Source organism: Prionailurus viverrinus, chromosome D3 (assembly GCF_022837055.1).
Source record: "Prionailurus viverrinus isolate Anna chromosome D3, UM_Priviv_1.0, whole genome shotgun sequence".
Taxonomy (NCBI): Eukaryota; Metazoa; Chordata; class Mammalia; order Carnivora; family Felidae; genus Prionailurus; species Prionailurus viverrinus.
The window spans coordinates 5,141,954-5,162,995 of NC_062572.1; the positions used below are offsets into that span (position 1 = coordinate 5,141,954).

General features: G+C 52.8%; 1 protein-coding gene across 1 annotated transcript in view; it reads right to left on the reverse strand.

Moving 5' to 3' along the window:
- LOC125149325 (transmembrane protein 132B) overlaps positions 1-19,381 on the reverse strand; it is a 238,468-nt gene extending 219,087 nt beyond the window's left edge. Inside the window, exons 1-3 of the mRNA XM_047828202.1 lie at positions 19,339-19,381; positions 19,143-19,229; positions 1,633-2,524 (exon numbers count right to left, since the gene is read on the reverse strand). Coding sequence (XP_047684158.1) covers positions 1,633-2,524; positions 19,143-19,229; positions 19,339-19,381 — 1,022 coding nt within the window. The remainder of the gene's footprint in view (positions 1-1,632; positions 2,525-19,142; positions 19,230-19,338) is intronic.
- Positions 19,382-21,042: the final 1,661 nt, after the last annotated feature.

Sequence of the window (21,042 nt, forward strand, 5' to 3'; positions counted from 1 at the left end):
ACACTCTCTAGCTGTGCGACCTCGGGCAAGCTCCTTACCCTCTCTGTGCCTCAGAAAAAATGGATAGTACTCGTCTCCTTGAGTCGTTTGTTGGCAGAATTCCGCGAGTCCGTGCATGTCAACAACTTCGAATGTGGCCCAGACCGTTCTCCGTCCCCCATCATTTATGTCATTTCCCTGGCCTGAAATGCCTTCCCAACCAGGCTCCCCTGGCCACCAGACCATCAGCTCTCCCTTTCCTCAAACTCCTCACCCAACAATGTTCTCTCTACACCAAGGAGGGCAAATAAGTTAAATGTCAACCACTCCACCTTCGCAGGGACTGGTAGGGGCTGCAGGGACTCCTGGGCTCAACGCTGCAGTCCATTAACACTGTCTGCCACGGCAGAGGGAGTGCTGAAGAGCTGCGGTCGATTAGTGATGTCTGCCCGGACAGGAGGCGCGCGCTCTGTGCTATGCGTGCAGAAGCCAGACCCCTGCCCTCCTGGGTCTATCGCAAGCATCTGAAGCTAAGGGGATCTCTGTAGAGCCAGAGCCGGGCTTTAGACCACGCAAGCCCCACCACTGGAGTGACTGGCACAGGACTGGGTCCAAGCTAAGTTCTGACTCGGTTGTCACCGAGACTAACTCAAGCGGCTCCAAATAGGAACCGTGCTTCCTGTAGGCGGCTAAAACCCCTCTTGGGGTCTGCCAGAGCCTCGGGATCCTTTCGGCTCGAACGAACACACTCCCCAACAGGTGTATCGGCCTCCGTCAGAATCAGAAGGACCGCGGTGCGGCATTAACGATTCATTCCCGCGTCTCGCCTGCAACCAAACAAAGCAAGCCTTGCTGGGCAGCCCCCTGGCCTCCGAGCACTAGGGGATAACCACAGGCTAGCCTCCGGTGTTGAGACCAGGCACTGTGCCAAGAGCCTCACTAACCTGATCAACCCCCACGGCAACCCCGAGAGACGCGGCCCGTCGGTATCCCGACCTTACGGATGAGGAAACAGAAGCCCAGAGAAGCTAGAAGGCTTGCCCCAGGACGGAGCCACAGATCCGACCGGTATCCCACGAAGCTTCGTGAGCAAAACAAGCTGAAGACAGGTTTGCCCCCCAGCACAGAGAAGCTCCCCACTTTTTGCAACCCTAAAACTGCGTCTTCATCGTACAGATAGAGACTGCTGGTTTGCTTGACCAAAGGATTCTTTACCGACGAAAGCCTGAGAGGTCGGGGACACTAGCTCAGAAAGCTCGGTCGCGTAGTCAGAAGGTGGAATTCATCTGCAAAGTTTCCCCTTACGGGCAGCAAAGACAGGGTTCTGTCCGCCAAGTCAAGGCCGGCAGTGACAGGTTCACAGTATCATGTGACAGCTTAGCTCCCAGCCTGAAATGCTGCTCTCAGAGCACCTGTTTTTATTCCTGGCTTCACAGCAGAATAACCCAGGGAGCTTATAGCAAATGCAGGTGCCCAGGGCCCACCCCCAAATATCCTGCTTTACTCTGGCATCTTGCGTCGGTCCCCATCCCGTGTCCGTCAGCCTCCTCGCTATCCTGGGCACTCAGCGGACGACCAACACCCCATTACTAACGGACAGTTCATTGACCGCAAGCTGGCTTCTCCCCCGCCCGACCCGGCCCGGCCACCTACCTGAGAGTGAAGTGGTCTGCCACAGAGCCACTGGTCAGGGACACCAAAAAGGTGGCCGCGTCCCCTTCCCGGACGAGGCTCAGGGGCACCGAGACGACGACGTTCTCGTCCAGGCTCACCAGGGACCACTTGAGGTCGTCCTGAGTCGGGTAGACCACCACACTGCCGATCCTCTCCCGGGCCGGAGACGCCTGCTGGGGGCCGTCCTGGCCGGAGTGGATGTTGTTCTCCCACTTGCCGTCCTCCTCCAGCAGGCACTGGCCGGCCTGGTCGGCCGGGTAGAGCGAGAAGAAGAGCTCCAAGGCGGTGCCGCCCAGCAGGGCGGGGGTCTCCTCCTCGGGCTCCAGGTCCAGCCCGGAGCTGAACCACTCGGGAAGCAGCTCCAGCTCGGCCACACACAGCCCCGGGTCCCCCCGCAGCCGGCAGCTGGCCGCCACCTCTCTGGCCTCGGGGAAGGCGAACATCTTGACGCACGGGAGGTCTTCCTCGGGGTCGCCGTCATCCCAGTGCGTCCCAGTCACGTAGAACAGCGTCTGCACCTTGGGCCTGTTGGAGTAGACGGAGCCGTCGAGGATGTGAGATTTCAGCTTCCAATTGAAGGGAAACTTCTCTGTGTTTCCGAAGGACGTGGAGGTCAACAACAGGTCCTGGGGGATGGGCTTCTCCGCTGAAAACGGGCCATAGCTGGCGTTGACGGTCGGGGGGCTCCGGGCCCGGTAGACGAACAGCGACTCCACCCGGGCCTGCAGACTGGAGTTCCTCGTGACGTCCTGGTTGGCCTCTTTAAGGAAGAAGGCTTCCTCCGCGTCAGCGATGCGCAGGCTCGTGGGCAGGTAGGCAGGGAGCGAGGAGAACCTCTGCAGGCTGTCCACGATCCCTCGGCTCTCGGTCTCTGTGCGGGAGAGGAAAGCAGAGGAAGAATGAAGGCCGGGCCCCAGCGTGAGGGGCACAGTCTGCCCCCGCCGCCCCCTGGCCACGCCGGGGCCCCAGCACAGGGCTCTTCGGGGACTCCCCCAAAGCAGCCGGTGTTGAGTGGGAAGGAGCCCATTTGCCACCGATCCGACAGCCTGCGGGCTCACAGGACCGCTCTGTGGGGTCACCCCACAGACAGGAGGCTGCACACCCGTGATGCCCACCCGAGCCCACGTGCCATCGCGTGGCACCTCCACCTGCTGCGTCGTTCGGATACTTACGCTTCTGCCCATCCCTCCCAGACGCGTCGGACATTCCGACATCTCCATGATTCTTTTTTTAAGGGGATTCTTTAGTGTTTATTTATTTTTGAGACGGGGGGAGGAAAGAGAGAGAATTCCGAGCAGGCTCCACACGCTGCCAGCGCAGAGCCCGACGCGGGGCTCGAACTCATGCACTGTGAGACCACGACCTGAGCCAAAATAGTCAGATGCTTAACCGACTGAGCCCCCACCCAGGCGCCCCGACATCTCCGTGACTCTTACTGAAACGAGGGCGAAGCTATGGCTCCGCACTCCCGCTTCTAGAAAGCTCTCCTCCCGAAATACCAGGGAGAATGCACAGACGTTGATTTATCTACAAGGATGTTGGCTGAAGTTTCACTTTGCGAACAAACTGAGGAGCGCGTGTGCTGGGGCCAGGGGCCTGGATGTGAATCCTGAAGCCGCCACGTCCTGACTGATCGACCTGAGCAAGTGACTTTAGCCTCTCTGTGCCTCAAATGTCCTCATATAAAGTAGGAGGTAAATACAAGTCCTACCCTACTGGGTTATTGTAGGAATTAATGAGTCGGTAAACATGAAGTGCTCAGGACCGTGCTGACCCCCATAAACACCAGCCAGTCTTTGCCTGTTACTGTTACTATTACCACTACCTGTTCAATGAAACCATTCTAAGGATTTATTCACAGAAAATGACATAAACTGCACATTTTTAATTTTTAAAAATTTTTGCAACACAAAGACAGGGTGTGAGCAGGGGAGGGGCAGAGAGAGAGAGAGACACAGAATCTGAAACAGGCTCCAGGCTCCAAGCCGTCAGCACAGAGCCCGACATGGGGCTCAAACCCACAAACCGTGAGATCGTGACCCGAGCCGAGGTCGGATGCTCGGCCGACTGAGCCACCCAGGCGCCCCTAAACTGCACATTTTTACAGTGGATAACAGGCAGCTCTAAGAAAAATGAGATAGAGCTACATAAACATACTTGGGGAAATGTCCACTGTATATCAGTAAGTATAAAAAATTACAAATGTATCATATATGATCCTACTTGGGTATTATTTCAAGATTCCCTATGTATAGATACACATGTATATAGTATATTTATGTTTGTGTGTCCATAGAACCAAAGAGAAAAGGTTTCACCTTTTAACATCTACTTTCTTTAAATTTGTGACAACTGTGTATTATTTTGTTAATTAAAATATATACATATACATAAGCATGTGTATGTGCGTATGTATCCCTATAGGCATGTGTGTATGTTACTTTCAAATGGGAAAACACGGACCCAACAAGCTTTTTTTCAAACTAAGGAGAGTCCACCTCTCCTTAGGGGCACCTGGATGGTTCAGTCGGTTAAGCGTCCGACTTCAGCTCAGGCCATGATCTCACGGATCGTGAGTTCGAGCCCCGTGTCGGGCTCTGTGCTGACAGCTCAGAGCCTGGAGCCTGTTTCAGATTCTGTGTCTCCCTCTCTCTCTCTCTCTCTCTTTCTCTCTCTCTCTGCCCCTCTCCCACTCATGCTCGCTCTCTCTCTCTCTCTCTCTCTCTCAAAAATAAATAAAAACATTAAACTTTTTTTTAATAATAAATAAAGAGAGTCCACCAGGAACCAGGATTGGCAAATCAAGCCAAGAACAAACAGGGCTTCTCCCCTGCCCTGAAATAAATCTCCAGCCCTAAAGCCAGGGCAAGAAGAAATGCAACCTGGCGGGTGGGTTTAGCCTCCCTGGTTGACAAAAGGCAAACAAATACCACTCCATACACTCTAACTCCTGGTAACATTGTTTTCTGCAACCATTACGAATTCTGCAAAATACACTTTTCTTTTTATTTTTTTTACAGTTTATTTCTTTTTGAGACGGAGAGCATGCGAGCACGTGTGTAAGCAGGGGAGGGGCAGAGGGAGACAGAGAGAGAGAGAGAGAGGATCCCAAGCAGCCTCCATGCTTCAGTGCAGAGCAGACACAGGGCTCGATCTCACATGGCTCAGATCATGACCTGAGCCAAAATCAAGAGTCGGACACTTAATTGACTGAGCCACCCAGGTGCCCCTGCAAAAATAGACTTTTCTATTGATTTCATTTGGGGTGCCTTTTCAGGGCTGTCCTTGGTGAGCCTTCCTGGCCCAGAGGATGACAAAATTATAATGAGGAGATTAGGGAAAAGATACAACCACGTAGGGGCTGATGCATCATTTCCCCAAGAAGGTGTTCAGAAAGCCAGTTCTCCACAAAATACTGCACAATCTCACTTGCTTGTGTACCTAAAATAGTCAGAGTTATGGAAGCAGAGTTAGAGTGGTGATTGCCAGGGGCCGGGGTTGGGGGCGTGAGGTGGGGATGGGGGTCAAATTTTCAACCGTCCAAGATGAATAATCTCTGGAGATCTAACGTAGAGCGTGTGACACAGTTAACAATCCTGTATCGTACGTTGTAATTTGCTAAGAGCACAGATTTTAAATCAAATCGAAACACGCACACAGTAGCTCGGTAGAGGTAATGTATATGTTAATTAGCTTGTTTGTGGTGATTATATATACATGAGTACTTATATCAAAACATCAAATTGTACACCTTAAATACATACACTTTTTATATGTCAATGCTATCTCAGGAAAGGAAGGAAGGGAGGGAGGGAGGGAGGGAGGGAGGGAGGGAGGGAGGGAGGAAGGAAGGAAGGAAGGAAGATCTTTTCAAGTGTCATCAATATGGCCAGTGCCGTGTCAGATTAATTACTGGAGAAGCAGTTATTACCCATTTACTCCTCTGATTATCTATCAAACTATACTTACTAGTCATTTGTCACAGTTCCAGCACTGTGGCGTGTAGGGCCATCACGGGGACAAGACAGATGTGATTTCTGCCCCAAGGAGCTGGCAAAGTCTGGAGGCAGGCACAGCCAATGTATATGAGACAATTAGGAAACTGAGTGTTAACACCCTTAGAAACACCCATCCCAGGGGCGCCTGGGTGGCTCAGTCAGTTGAGCATCTGACTTCGGCTCAGGTCGTGATCTCATCGTCCGTGAGTTCGAGCCCTGCGTCGGGCTCATTGCCGTCAACACAGAGCCTGCTTCAGATCCTCTGTCTCCCTCTCTCTCTGCCACTGTCCCACTCACTCTCTCTCTCAGAAAGAAAGAAAGAAAGAAAGAAAGAAAGAAAGAAAGAAAGAAAGAAAGAAAGAAAGACCCAGCCCAGTAATTCCCCACCTAGCAACCGTGCTGGGGAGATAAACCAGAGATCAGAAAGGAGATCAACGTGGCAAGTAGGTTTGTCGCAAGCAAGACTTGTCACGGCAACATACTGCGAGCAACGTAAAAACCCATCATGAGGGACACAACTAAGCAAATGTTGAAAGCCATACTGTGTGTGTGTCATTAAGCACCACGATTTCAACGAACGTGGAGCGTCGCGAGAAAATGCTTACGCTGTGTTGAGTGAAAAAGCAGACATCCAAACTCTACTCAAATTATCCCAAACCTGCTTAAAATGTAATATGTATTATAATACATAATATGTATCACATAGAACATACACGCATACACACGTAAACACGCACACCATATGTTGACTTCCATGCTACAGACCTCCGCGTCCTCCCAAACGTGTCCCGTGGGACGGGGTAGGATTTGGATGGAACACAGAAGGGGGAGGCGGGAACTGGCTTTCAAGAATTAGCCTCGTCGTAAGGCAAGTTTTAGCTGTTCCCACCACCAAGGGGCAATTTGCATTTCGACAACGTCAAGCCGTGCAGAAGCGCCATTTCATGTGAAATTTAAATTAGTGTCTTGTTGGTTTAGTTCCCGTCTCCAGACCAGGAATTTAAATTCTAGGTGAACCTGACCATGAAATAATGGGCAAAAAGGGAACATCTGCCTTGCACAGCATGACGGTCCCCTTCAGCGGAGCCAAGCGGGCACCCGGCCGACCAGATTCAGGAAGCAAGAGGTAAGTCCAAATTTTACCTTCTTATAAAATGTAGGGGAAACCCAAGGCAAGGTTTAAATTCTGGCTTATTTACACGCGTGGAACGGGAAATTAAAAATATATGTAGGTTTTAATAGGCTCTGTTTTCATTGTGGATTGTTGTGGTTTTTTTAATCATTTGTGCCAATTAATTTATACCTCTCAAAAACTGATTCGCAGGAGATGTAAAGCCGTGCCTCCTCCCTTGTTTATTGTGGCCAAAGCGTGCATTTCGTCTGAAATAACAGTGTGGGGTTTACGATCCTGCCCCAACATAACTCAAGCAAAACGCGGCACGAATTTTGTCTGAAGGCTTATATGGAAAGCCATAAAAATCAGCGGGCAGGGCCTCGTTTCGTCCTCGAACCAGATCGCAACAAAATATGATACCCGAATTCGGGAGTGTCCTGTAAAGCCATGGGACAGTGCCCTAAGAAACACATCCATGGCCTGAGAAGCGACCACCCCTCGCTTTAATCCCCAAGTGTCACCATTCTTGGGGCGCCAAGTGTCTCCCTGTCACCGCTCTTTTCCCCACTGGTAGTTAGACCAGGTGGCCCAGGCTCTGAAGTCAGCCTGCTGACTTCCTCGAGGGCTCTTCACCGCCTGTCGAGTGACGTGGGTCCTGAGAGCATGAACTGAGGGAGTCTTATGAGGCCCAGCTGAACAGGGCTTGTCACCACCGCCCTCATTATGAGCCCGGAAGGGACTCCCGCACGGGTTCGCCGAGAGCACGAGGTGGTGTGCCAAAAGGATGCTCTGTACCTCTGGCCGGGAACCTCCCAGAACGACGCAACCCACAGCAAACCGGGAACTCTGGCGGGGACCCGGCGACCCGAGTGCGTGGAACATCACCTCACCGCTGCGTCTGGCACCCGAGAAACATCCCTGGGCGTGTGCCTTGGTTGGGATCAGCGGGACCTACGGTCCCGAGCCCCGAGGCGACGCAGCGTGAACCTGCTTCCACGCACAGACTCGTATTTTCGCCCACGTCGCCAGCCTGCCTGGTAGCTTATTATCAGTCTTGTGGCCACTGGTCGCCCACCTGAGGGTCCCGGCCTGTGGCATTCCCAATTCACACCAGACAACCCAGGCACGCACGGCCAGGTGTCGAAGGCTCTCTTCCCGGTGTGCCAGGTGGCCACGTCTTTGTAAAGCACCCGCAAGAGACCTTCCTCACTGATCTGTCAGAGTGTGGTCCTAATGGCCGATCGTTCTCAACCCCGGTGGCTCCACCGATGCACGTGCCAGAGAACACATATTATGGTACCTGGGCCTGCCCGCCAAATAGAGCCAGATGGTCTCGGGCAGGGCCCAATGTTCTCTACGTTCCCTGGATAATTCGATGGAATAGCAACGAGGAGAGGCACTGCGCTAAAAAGTCAAAGACACTACTGAGCACACAGTAGGCGCTTCGCAAAAATTACATCATTCGTTGCCTTGAGGGCAAGCCTTGGGGTACAGGCCCTCAAGTCCGTTAAGGATTAGATATGACTATTCAGACAGTGACAAGACAAAAGATAGAGACATCATCGTCGCCACCACTCACCTAACCCTTGTGACGCACCAAGCACTATTCTAAGCATCTCACAGGTAGCGACTCTTAATCTTCACAGTCTTCCGGTTAGGAGGATTTCATTGTCATCCTCACTGGCCGATGGGGAAACTGAGGCACGGGGGGTTATGGGACCTGCCTGAGATCACACGGCTGGTAGGCAGCAGAGGTGGAACTCTGTCCAGGCAGGCCAGCTCCAGGGAGAGCTCACCGTCCCAGTCGCCACGTTCTGCTGCTAGATAAAAGCTCAGCAAAGAACGTCTACACTGCAAGGGTGCCAGCCATGACTCAAAGGAACGGCCAATGGGCCTCTGGGTCGCCCAGCTCTCAAAGCACAGGATGAGGTCACTAGTTGGACACTGTCCATAAGAGAAAGCAAGGAGCAAAGCTATTCCTGGCTCTGAGAGAAATCCCTCCGCCGGGCGCTCCGGCAGGGCCCCCGAGGGACACGACAGCACCCCCGCGGTGCCCCTCCCCGCAAGGTGGCTTGCAGCGATGATAGACCGTCAAGGGAAAGCAAGCCCGCAGGCGACAACACCAAAGGAGCGTGGGCCGAGAGAGCTGACAGCTGGTGGGACGTCCAGCCCGAGAGAAGAGTGAACTCCAGATTTTGACCAGAGAGAATCCCACCCTTCGCACTCCCCTCCACGGACAGGCTTTCTTACCCAGCCAGCCAAGGTCTTAGAAGGAGGTAGGTGGCAGGACCCTGCAGATTATATCCTCAGGCAAAATCTGGGGGTACAAATACTCTACGGAGATGAAAACAGGCCAACGCCCAATCTTTAAAACGTAGCCGAGAACATCCGTCTTTTCTTTCTTGACGACTACCACTGCCTTCACGCCGAGAAAGCGCTCCCCGTATCCCAAGATCAAATACACGCTCACAGACTTTCATCTGGTCGTCTGGGTATGCACGTGTGGGTCCACATTTTTACCTTTAGTTCTTTTCTAACGAGGTATATTCGACAACTAAAACTGTATATGTTTAAGGGGCACAATCCGGTGATTGGATGCGCATATACAATTGTGAAATAATCGTCACAAAAGCTAATTCGCCTCAGAGGGTGTTGGGTATGTGAATTAGCTTGATTTTTTTCCCCCTTTCTTTGGGTAGTGAGACCATTGTAGATGCACCCTCTTTGCAGATTTCGGGAACCACATTTAACTCTTGAACCTCTCATGCCGTCTCACGCGAAGTGAGAATCTGGTGACAGTAATCGGCAGACGTTAAATCTGCCAGTGGGAGTTTAAGTGGAATTCGCAGTTTAAGGGAGGGGTATTGAAAAACTTGGGGGTGGAGTCTTCAAAGAAGTAATTCAGTTAAAATGAGGTCACCGTGGTGGGCCCTAATCTGGTATGACTGGTGTCCTTATATGGCCACAGCCGTGCGTGCACACGCATGCATACACGCACGCGGGAAAGACCGTGTGGGGATAGAGGAGAAGCTGTCTCCAGGGCGAGCAGAGAAGCCTCAACGAAATCAACCCGCTGACACCATCACCTTGGGCAGCTGGCCTCCAGAGGTGCGAGGAAATAAATTTCTGTTGTTTAAGGCGCTCGGTTTGTGGGACTTTGTCACGGCGGCCCTTTCTGGCAGCTGGACTTGCCGGTGTCTTGCCTTCCACGTTAACTTCAGAGTCATTGCGTCAAACTGCCCACCCCAGAGCCCAAGTGGACTTGTACCTGGAGGCGAGGCTCTGCGCATGAGGGTCAGAGATGCCTTTCAACTTCCTGATCTATCTTTCTGCGTGTTTTCGACTCTCCTACAACGAACATGTCTCGCTTATTCAAAAGCTAAGAGAAATACTGACATTTTTCCTTTTAGAAAGAAAGATGCGGAATTTGATTTTAAGTGGTAGACTGAACACACTCATGTCCCCGCATCTCCGCACAAAAATAAAAGCATACAAGTACAAACAGGGATAAGCCTATTACCTAGAGAAATGGAAGAAGGCCATCCGAAGATAAAACATTTCAACAAATCTCTGGAAGACAACAAGTGGAGGAAAGCGCATTGATGGAGGGGCAAGACAGCAGAGGAAATCTTGTGCTAGAACATTCTGTGTGTGCCGCAGAGGGTCTCGGGCTACCGTGCCCACTGGGACCCAGGCTCAATGTTGGCACACGCAGCAAGGACAGGGGGAGAGTGAGGCTGAAAACCAGGGGCGTAACTGAATTCTGTAGATGGGACGCCCCCTGCAGACAGAACCCCACCCTGAGTAAAGGCAGAACAGTGATCCCCAGTTGAGACTCAACGCTTCTCTGAGGACACATATGTCCCCTGAGAGGGGACATAGGTGGGACAGCCCTGTGCAACCATGGGGACCAAAGTTACACACTGAGAAAGTAATGCGGGGCGTCAGAAGGAGCTGGCCACGGCATGACATATAAGAATAAAGAAAACAAAGTAAGCCCCTACTTGCTAAGCCCCGGTGGCCAGGAGTTTCTGTTACGTGCAGCCAAATGCAATGGTAACTGGTAAGAAAGACAACTAGACGGGTGTGTGCACTAACTTCGTCGTCCTCTCTCACACAGACCGCCCTGCTGTCCAAATGTGTTCACTCCAGGTGTAGAGCTAGAATAGTGCGTAGAATTATAGAAATAATCACAAGCAGAACTGAACGTGGAAATGGCCGGACGTGGCTGACTTTGGGGAGGGAGATCAAAGACACAGAAGGATAGAAGACTATCGCCTTTCTCTGGAAGTTACGCCATACCATTCTATTTCCCCCCTATGTACGCAGGACCGTGGTGATGAGTAGACTTTGTCTGCACGAACCCGGAACTCACCACGGGAGGGGAGGGAAGCATTGAACAGTGGTGGAAACCAGAGCAGGGGAGTGAGGGGAGAGCAGCTTTAGCCTCGACAATGAGGCGTCGTGTCTGCAGGGAAGATGGCCACCTGTCAAAAAAAGGTCTTTCTACCCATAGAATTGCATATGGGCTGCTCAGCCAGGAGCCTCCCCAGCCTTCTCTGCATCTGTATCCAGCTCTGGCCAGTGAAATAAGAATGTAAGTGCTGCGTATTACGCTGAAGCCAAAATGACATTTTTTTCCTTCCAGCCGGGAGAAGAGGAGGGGTCTGGGGCCCCCGGTTGCAGCAGAGCCATAAGCTGGAAGGAGCCTGGGCCCCCGAGCCTCCACCCAGAGGACAGCCAGCCAACCAGGAACACCCACGTTGGATGTGAACGAGGACTCGCTCAGTGCGCTAAGCCAGTGCTGACGTTTGTTAGAGCAGCCAGTGATCCCTCGCCCAGACACCACGGTACAGGCTGACAATCCGGAGAGCTGTGATCCTGCTTAAATCACACGCCTCTTCCTTCATGTAAACTGGGCTTTTGTTAGCAAGAAGGAGGAAGACATCCAGAGGAACAAAGCGAGGGGCTGTTAGGCCAACGTGAGAAGTTTCCATGGGGCACCAGATGTAGAAAGAGCATTGTTAAACGGATTATATAGATCTTAGTGACAGTAATTTTGACCTCCTATAGGCACCGTCAGCTGTTAAACAGTAGGAAATGTTGATGACCTTGTTCTAATTTCCATTTATATTTATTCTAAATTGGACACCTCAAGAGATTATTTAAATAAAAAAGGGAAATTCACTAAGTGATGCTGACAGGTCAGCCCCTGTCTGGTTGGGAGGCAGCTGATGCTTACTCACTAGAGGCAGAGGGACTACTGGGCTGGACCCCCAGGCCTGTCATCGGCTCAGCTGATGTACTGAGACAAGTCACTTCATCCCTCTGAGATTCAATTTCCCTCCGTGGCAAATGGGGTGTCACCTCCTGCCACCCTCCCTGCCACCTGGAGGGAAACCCCAGTATGCGACTCGTTGCTGTATAACTCCATTTACAGGAGTGTCATATGAGGACCCTATTTGCTTGGGACTTTTCACCTGCTCAGCCCCGACTTCCCTCTCCCCAGTCATTTCTGATGTCAAGTCCCAGAGAACCTGTACGGAGTCTAAACAAAAGTGGATTTTAATGGCGGTCGGGGCTGGAGCGTCTACAGGCAGGCTAGCATCAGGCTTGCCTGGACCCGGCACCTCGACGATGTCATCAGTGTGGGTTTTCACAAATGTCTTCAACGGGTGAGTGGCTACACAAATGTGTATCCACTGGATGGAACGTTACTCAGCAGGAAAGAAAGAAGAGGAACCGACAGATACACGACCTGGATCAATTTCGCTTGCATGATTCCGAAAGTCAGAAGGCAACCTCAGAAAGCCGCCTACTCTATGGTGTCACGTATGTGACATTCTAGAACCATTACGACTGGAAAGATGGAGAATAATAGGTCACAGACTGCTAGGAACTATGGGATGGGGAGGGTGTGACTACCAAACGTTTTTTTTTTAATTTTTTTTTCAACGTTTATTTATTTTTGGGGGGACAGAGAGAGACAGAGCATGAACGGGGGAGGGGCAGAGAGAGAGGGAGACACAGAATCAGAAACAGGCTCCAGGCTCTGAGCCGTCAGCCCAGAGCCTGACGCGGGGCTCGAACTCACGGACCACGAGATCGTGACCTGGCTGAAGTCGGACGCTTAACCGACTGCCCAGGCGCCCCCAAACGTTTTTTTAAGTATCAGGATGGGTCTGATGGAACCGTTCTGTATGCTGGTTGTGACAGTGGTCACACGAAGCTATGCATGGGTCAAAAACTCACTGCACGATAGACCAAAAAGGGAAATTTTTACTAAGTTTTTTTAAGATGCATTTTTATCCATCCCTCTGCTCTTTTCTGTGGAGCTGGTTTTATTCTCAATCTGCACAGCAGAGCACAATTAGCATCACCAAGCCTCACATTTTCCTTCCTTCACATCCAACAAGATCAGCGAGGCTTTCTTTCCCCCAGTTTTCCGGGAAGAAGGCAGTGGGGCATCGCCTTGGCTCTGATGGGTCACATGCCCATCCCTGAACCAATCACTATGGCCGGAGGAATGGCCTGTTCTGATTGGCTCAGCCAAAGTCATGTGTCTCTTCCAGGGAGCCTGGAAGGAGGTAGATGGAGGGGGTTCCCCCAAAGCATTATAAGGGTACCATTTTGACAAGAACAAGGGTGTTTTTTGTAAGAAGCAACACAAAAATCCACTCAGTTACCCAAATGGAACAATCTCCACCAGGTCAAGGCTGATTTCTTTACTTAAACCTTCTCAACACAGTTGGTGTTGAAGAAAAGAAATCAGGAATACACCTGGGGTCACAAACCAGGCGTTTCAGCCATTACCCTGGCCTTTTATTTTTTAATGTTTATTTATTTTTGAGAGAGAGAGACAGATCGCAAGTCAGGGAGGTGCAGAGAGAGAGGGAGAGAGAGAATGCGAAGCAGGCTCCAGGCTCTGAGCTGTCAGCACAGAGCCTGACACGGGACTCGAGCCCACAAACTTCGAGATCATGACCTGAACCGAAGTCAGATGCTTAACCGACTGAGGCACCCCCAAATGAGTTACTCAAAGCCAAGTACGGATAAGTGGGTTGCATCTGAGACGCGTAGGCAGAGGCACTGACAGCTCAGAGAAGCTATGTTCTACATTCGAACCAGAACTTTCTTCAAATGCAGAAAAAAAGAGCCAAGTGCTGTAGAGTGAGTGTGTGCCTGTCGAGTGAAGTAGACGCAGCCGAGTTAGTTCTGCACGGCATTTCCATTGCTATCTTGGCATTTGCAACTGGCATCGCGCAGTCAAAACATGGGTGGCAAACCGCATTAACAGAATGAAAGATAAAGATCCTACGGCCACCCCTTCAGTCGGCTGAGCATCAGACTTCAGCTCAGGTCATGACCTCGCGGTTTGTGGGTTCGAGCCCCGCATCAGGCTCTGTGCTGACAGCTCGGAGGCTGGAGCCCGCTTTGGACTCTGTGCCCCTCCCCCACTCAGGCTCGCTCTCTCTCTCTCCCTCGCAAAAGTAAACAAACATTAAAAAAATCATTTTGAGAAAATCCTATGGCTACCTCAACAGATTCGGAAAAAGCATTGAACACACACAGTGAAACAGCACTAACACAGGCTGGCGTGGGTCCGCCCCCAATCATTCATGGAGTATCTCTCCTTCTCTCTCTAATTTTTTTCTACTATTCAAACCTGCCAAGTACCTATAGGAAAGGAAACAAATGTCTAGTCCTTATGGCTGGTCCTTCGAGACTCTGTTTTCACGAACCATTATGACTGTTTTTTAAGGGTTAAGGGTTTAAACAGCATGATCTTAAACGTCTCTCCCACGATCCTCGTGACTATCTGATTGCTTGCAAACCCCTTTCCGCCTCCTGTACAACAACGAACTTCAGCCCATTTTCTGTCTGGACTAATTTCTCGCAACAATCGAGCAAGTAAATGATCGCCCGGATGCAGGGAGTGAAGAGCTGTGACGGGAAAAGGCAAGCAGCGGGTACAGACTACTTCTGAGGAACAAATCCACATTTAAAGAATTGATAACAAATAAGTCCATATCGTTGTTCATTTGCCAGATGGAGGTCGTATGTGCTGCCAACTCTCAGAGAAAGAACAGATCAGTATTGATTGGGAAATGAGCACAAGTTTATCATTAGTAGTAGCCAAAAATGAAATATTGGTGATAATAGCGATAACTAGGGACTGTCCTGTGCCCACAACGGGCCAGTCACTGGTTAACTGCTTTATGTGTATTAGCTCTTTACGCGTTTATTCTTTACACGATTCTGTGAGATCGGGTATCATTCTCGTAATGTTTTATCATTAATACAATCATTGACTTCATTTTGTAGTGTTGTATCCACCTTACAGGTTTTTTAAAAAGAAAGGCACAGAGATGTCAAGACACATGCCCTGGGTCACACAGCACATAAGGGGTGGAGTCCAGGCTCCTGGAACCTGTAATGCTTCTGCTTATTTCCCTCCGGTTAGGTCCCACGGCTGCAATGGCACAGACTCAGTCACCTGCTTTCTCCCAAAACAAACAAGGGCCCCATTATTGCTTTTGACTGATAATATGACCCAGAAGTCTGCAGGGTAAAACCTGTAAAGAACACAAGGGAAGGAATGGAACCTTCCTCCCCACAGTGGTCTGGGGGCGATGCAAGGAGCCCCTGTCATAGGTAAACTCGCTTTTCAACAAGAGATCTGGGGGGGGGGGGCCCCAATGGGGACAAAACCAAAACAAAAACCTCTCAGCCCCTCTTTTCTCGGGTTTAATTCAGCCCTTATTCGGTGTGGGCAGAGTCAGCCTGAGAAGGAAGGAGCACGGGGGCCGGACGGCACTTCTGGAGGTGGCGGCAGGTGCTGGGGACGCCGCGGGGCGCCCGCCCCCAGCCCAGCTGCCCCCTGACCCCCGGGCCCCTCTGCGGTCGCCTGCTCAGGGACCAGGGGCTCGTGCGCGGCAACACTGCCACCTAGTGGCCGAGGTTGTCGCGGCCGGGTGACAGCAGGTGGTCGGTTCCCGTTTCCAGATGGGAAACCCAGCCTTGGGGCGATTTGGGGATGCGCGCCAGGGCGCACCGCTGCTTCCTCACGGAACGCCCTTTAAACGGGCACGGTGACTCCACATCGCGGGACTCTTGTTGGCAAGTCACGGCCCAGCGCAGGCGGACTCCAGTGACAAGGGTGTGTCCTCCTCCGCGACCCCTGCGGCGGCCGCTGAGCCCTGGGAGGCGAGCGCGCACCCTGGGGAGGGGACCCGCGCCCCCGCGACCTTGCGCACACCCGCGGCCCGCAATGGGCCAGCAATCCCGCCCAGCCCCACCTCCTTTCTCCCTGACGAATCTCACCGCGCCCAGGAAACTGGGGCCTGGATGGGTCGCAGCCTTCCAGGGAAATCTGGTGGTTTTACCAAAAGGCCTTTTCTTCCTTTATTTCGTCTGCATTCGCAGAGGAAACCCCTCTCTCTGACCTCCACCTGTCCCTGCTCTTCCTCTCACAGACCACCTGAGTGCTGAGGTCCCCACACCCCAGGGTGGGAGTGGGTGGGGTTAGATGTGAAAACGCCCATCCCAGTAGAGATGAATCTAGCCTTCGGCCACCGCAGAACCCCCCTGGCTCTGAGGGAACTGTCCCCATGGATTTAACAAGCTCATCTCCCAGCCTCAATCCAGCCTGAGGCCACTCAGGCCCAGCCCATGCTCCTGGCTTCCTTGGAAACCCCCCCAAACCCGAGGGGTGGGGGGCAGGGGAGCCCCATCTCCAGAGCAGGCCACCTGGGCTGGAAAAATCAGCCTGCCTCTCCGCCAGCTGGTGCCCGCGGCCAGCACCTTGGCCCCTCCCCCAGGAACATGTGAGAGGGGGAGACAGGAATGTGGTCCTCAGGGCTTGTGGTGTCAGATGGGCTGGGTCAGGCATGTTCACCTGCCTTCATCGCTTGTGGATGGCCAGCCTCTCCCCGCGTCCTCACACAGCAGAGAGAGGAAGCTCCTTATAAGGGCACTGATCCCATCATGGGGGCCCCACCCTCATGACCTCATCCATCCCGAAACACCCCCACAGGCCCCACCTCCTCATTCTGTCACACGGGAGGTCAGGGCTTCAATCTGTGAATTCTGAGGGCGGGGGTGGGGGCACAGACACCAAGTGCATAACCGCCATTCATCCATCAGGAGCTCACTGAGCGCCCGCTGTGGGCAGGTCCTGGGCAGAGCGCTGGGATCACCGTGCACAATGGCCTGACGCAGCCTCGCCCTGCTGGAGCTCCGTCTCACCTGGGGCATGAGCATAAATGAGCCGTTCCAGAAAGAAAAGCAAGCATCGTGACAGCTGGATGCACGGAGGAAGGGCACATAACGCAACCTGACGGAACCAAAACAGATCGAACCCTACCGGCAAGGCTAACTCATGTCTGCCAAAACCCCCATCCGGCTGCAACCTCACAATGTGACCTCAGTTGGACACAGGGGCCTTACGGACGAAATCAGGTCATGTTGGAGTAAATCCAATGATTGGTGAATTTTTAAAAGGAAAGACAGGGATTATCACAGACACGGAGAAGACGGCCGTGTGGACCTTGAGGCAGAGATCACAGGGATGTGTCCACATGCCAAGGAATGTCTGGGCCCCCCAGGAGTCAGGGAAGGGCATGGGGCGGGGGGGGGGGGACTTTCCCCCCATGCCTCCAAAAGGAATGAACCCCACCAGCACCATGAGTTTGGACTTCTGGCCTCCAGAGCTGTGAGACAACACATTTGCGTTATTTTAAGCCCCCCAGTTTGTGGTCATTTGGTCCGGCGGCTCCAGGAATCTAACGCAGCGTCCAAAGGACAAACGGAACGAAGCAGGTCAAAGGGTGGGAAAGAGAGCTGTGGGTGGAGGACAACAGTGCCGGCAAAGGGCAGAGGTGGGGGACACGGAGACCCGCTGAGGGGCAGTGTGGCCGCAGCAGGTGTGGGAGGAGGAGAGAGAGCTCCAGACCAGGCTGGAGAGGAAGCAAGATCCGGGCCACGCAGGGCCAGCTGGTGCCTGGCCGCCATCCCAGGGGCAAAGGGAAGGCACCAAAGTGGCTGACGTCAGGGGAAGGGGAACGTGGCATCACTCAATGCAGTTCAGCCAGCCATGGCCCCGGAATAATGGAGAAGGGACCAGAAGCAGAAATAAGCCGGCATGCCAAAGGTCCTGCTGGTCAAGGAGGGGGGCGACCTTGTTACGTAAGTGACCCGAGGACGCCCCCGAATGTTGGCCTCCACAGCTTTCCCATTACTTCAAAGATGGCTGGTGCGAAACTCCATTTCTTACACTCTAGTTCCTTTAAATATAGCCCAAATCGGCATATTTTTAGCCACTCGGAGCCTGCTTGCTTTGCATATCCCGTGAAACTGCGCCCAACATCTGCTACCCATGAATAAGAACCAACCCTGGGCTATAAAAGACCCCAAGCCTCCGCCGTCCTTCAGAGCCCGGGACCCGAAGACTCCCACCGTGCTGCTGTCTAGTTCCCTATCTCCCGTCTCCCAGGAGCTCTCATCCTCTCCTTCCACCTGGGCGGGGGCCTCTGTTTCCGGAAGGGTCTCCCACAGTGGGGGACTTCCCCGCTCATGCATCCTGGCCGAGTGCAAACCAAATAAAGCTCGTGGGTGCTGCCGTCCCGCCGTCACGTGGTTTGGTTTGCTGGGCGCCGATATCCCCAAACTCGCGGCGATCTATTCTGCCAAAAGGCTGCCGGGACGGAGGGAAGGTGCAGGAGACGGTGGCAGGCCGTGGAAACGGACTGGATGCGGCAGAGGGGAGAGGGCGAGAGAAGGAAGTCAGGGCTCGGCTCGGTGTGGGCAAGGGCGAGGCCGGGGCGGTCCCTGAGAGGGACAGGGCACCGGGGAAGCTGAGCTCTGCGTGGGGCACAGTGATATCAAAACACGTGTGAGCCCCCATGCCCACGGGGATGTGAGGGAGATACTGAAGCCCCTGAGCACAAGAAGTTGGGGCGCTGTCAGAGGGAGGTGGTGACTGAGGTCATGGGAAGAAAGGGCAAGAAGCCTGCAGAGTGGGAAGAGGGGCCCGGGGGGCGGGGGGGAGGCCCTGCGATGCACGAGTCTGGCAGGTGCCGAGACGCCTGCGAGAATACCGAGAGAGGCGTCCTGGGACGGGGGAAGGAAGCAGTGAGCCGCGCAGTGAGAGCCAGGCTTTGCGGGGGCGGAGGGAGCTGTCCCCGAGAAGCAGCTCCGAGGACCCCCGGGGCGGGGGCGGGGGCAGTTTCAGCAGAGGGGTGCCAGCAAGAGGCACAGTGGGGATGGTGAGGCGGGAGCAGAACACAAGGAAGGGCTGCACCGAGAGCAGACGGTGTCCCAGAACTGAGGCTGTGAAGAGACGGTCAGAACAGGACTTAGGGGGTCTGGTCCCGAACCTTCCTGCTGGCTCCAGATCACTCCTTTCTGACATCCCCGGTGGAGACAGAAGTGGAGTCCCTCCCGGGCCTGCCACTGAGCCTTCCCTGTGGAATCTGGGGCACAGCCTTAGGGCCCCAAGCCTTTGGCTTTCCTCCAATCTCCCAATCCCCAACTCCTGCCACCCCCTCCAAACAGCATCAAGCTGATGTTTACCACTCAGGTTGCTATGACAACGGAATGTCAGAGTGTGTTCCATCTTGAGCTCATGCCGTCTTCGCTGAAAACAGGTCAATGAGGAGGGCACGTAGCTTTTCCAGCAGAATCTGAAATACTGAAATAGAGAATGTGGAGCCCAAGACCAGTCACTCAAGGAAAGAGTAATTCTTCTCCCCCAGACCATGAACAGATCTCAGATCAATTCTTCCGAAGTTCAAAGGCACAGGCGTAGGCCAAGTGCCAGACCCTTAGCAGTCTTTTTCCTACAATTAGGTATTTGTTAGTTGCCTTCTCAGTACCTATTTCTCTCCTTTCCCTTTGGGGAAAACTTTGGTGGTCCCGTGACCCAACGCAGTAGCACTAAGGAATCTAGAAACACTTGGACGTATGCAGAAGCTCCCAAAAGAGTCCTCGCCTCATCCCAGGGACACTGTGGTGGGAGGATGCGAGCTCAGGAGCCACTGAGGGATGTCACCACACTGAGCGGGACCCAGGGGCACGGGCTGGAGCCAACACCGGGAAAGCCAGCCAGAAGCCAGCGAGAAACCAGGCCCGTAGGGATACAGTCTGAGCCGCGATCAAGCCACCACCTCCTGTGTGAGGAGATGTGGTGTACGTACACAGTGGGATTTTACTCGGCGATGAAAAGGAATGAGATCTTACCATTTGCAACAACGTGGACGGAGCTAGAGCGTATTATGCTGAGCGAAATAAGTCAGAGAAAGACAAGTATAGGATTTCACCCACATGTGGAATTTAAGCAACAAAACAGATGACCATAGGGGAAGGAAAAATAAGATAAAAACAGAGGAGACAAACCATGAGAGACTTAAATATAGAAAACAAACGGAGGGCTGCTGGTCAGGTGTTGGGTGAGGGGATGGGCATTAAGGTGGGCACTTGTTGGCGTGAGCACTGGGTGTTATATGCAAGTGATGAATCACTAAATCCTCTTCCTGAAATCATTATTACACTATGTGTTAACTAACCTGGATTTAAATTAAAAACAACAAAAGAAGAGCCCACGGCACCCTGTGAGGTTCCATGACTTGTGTATAAAGAGAAACTCCCCGCGGGTTCCTGGGCGGGTCAGTCGGTTAAGCTCCGACTTCGGCTCAGGTCATGATCTCACGGTTCGTGGGTTCATCTGTGCTGACAGCTCAGAGCCTGGAGCCTGCTTCCGATTCTGTGTCTCCCTCTCTCTCTGCCCTGCGCCCCACTCTAGCTCGCTCTCTCTCTCTCTCTCTCTCTCTCTCTCTCTCAAAAATAAACATTAAAAATAAAGAGAGAGGGGCGCCTGGGTGGCTCAGTCGGTTAAGTGTCCGACTTCGGCTCACGTCACGATCTCACAGTCCGTGGGTTCGAGCCCCGCGTCGGGCTCTGTGCTGACAGCTCAGAGACTGGAGCCTGTTTCAGATTCTGTGTCTCCCTCTCTCTGACCCTCCCCCATTCATGCTCTGTCTCTCTCTGTCTCAAAGATAAATAAACGTTAAAAAAATTTTTTTTAAATAAAGAGAGAGAGAGAGAGAGAAACTCCTACTCAGAAGCCAGTGAGCCAGAAGTCGGAAAAAGAAAACCGAAAGGTCCTTTAAAAACAACAAAAAGGGTAAGGAGCAAAATACAAGAGGTGAACACCCTCTTGCATCATAAACGTGAGCCAGCCTCAGATCAGATAAGAAAGGCCCCACGGTTCTGGAATTC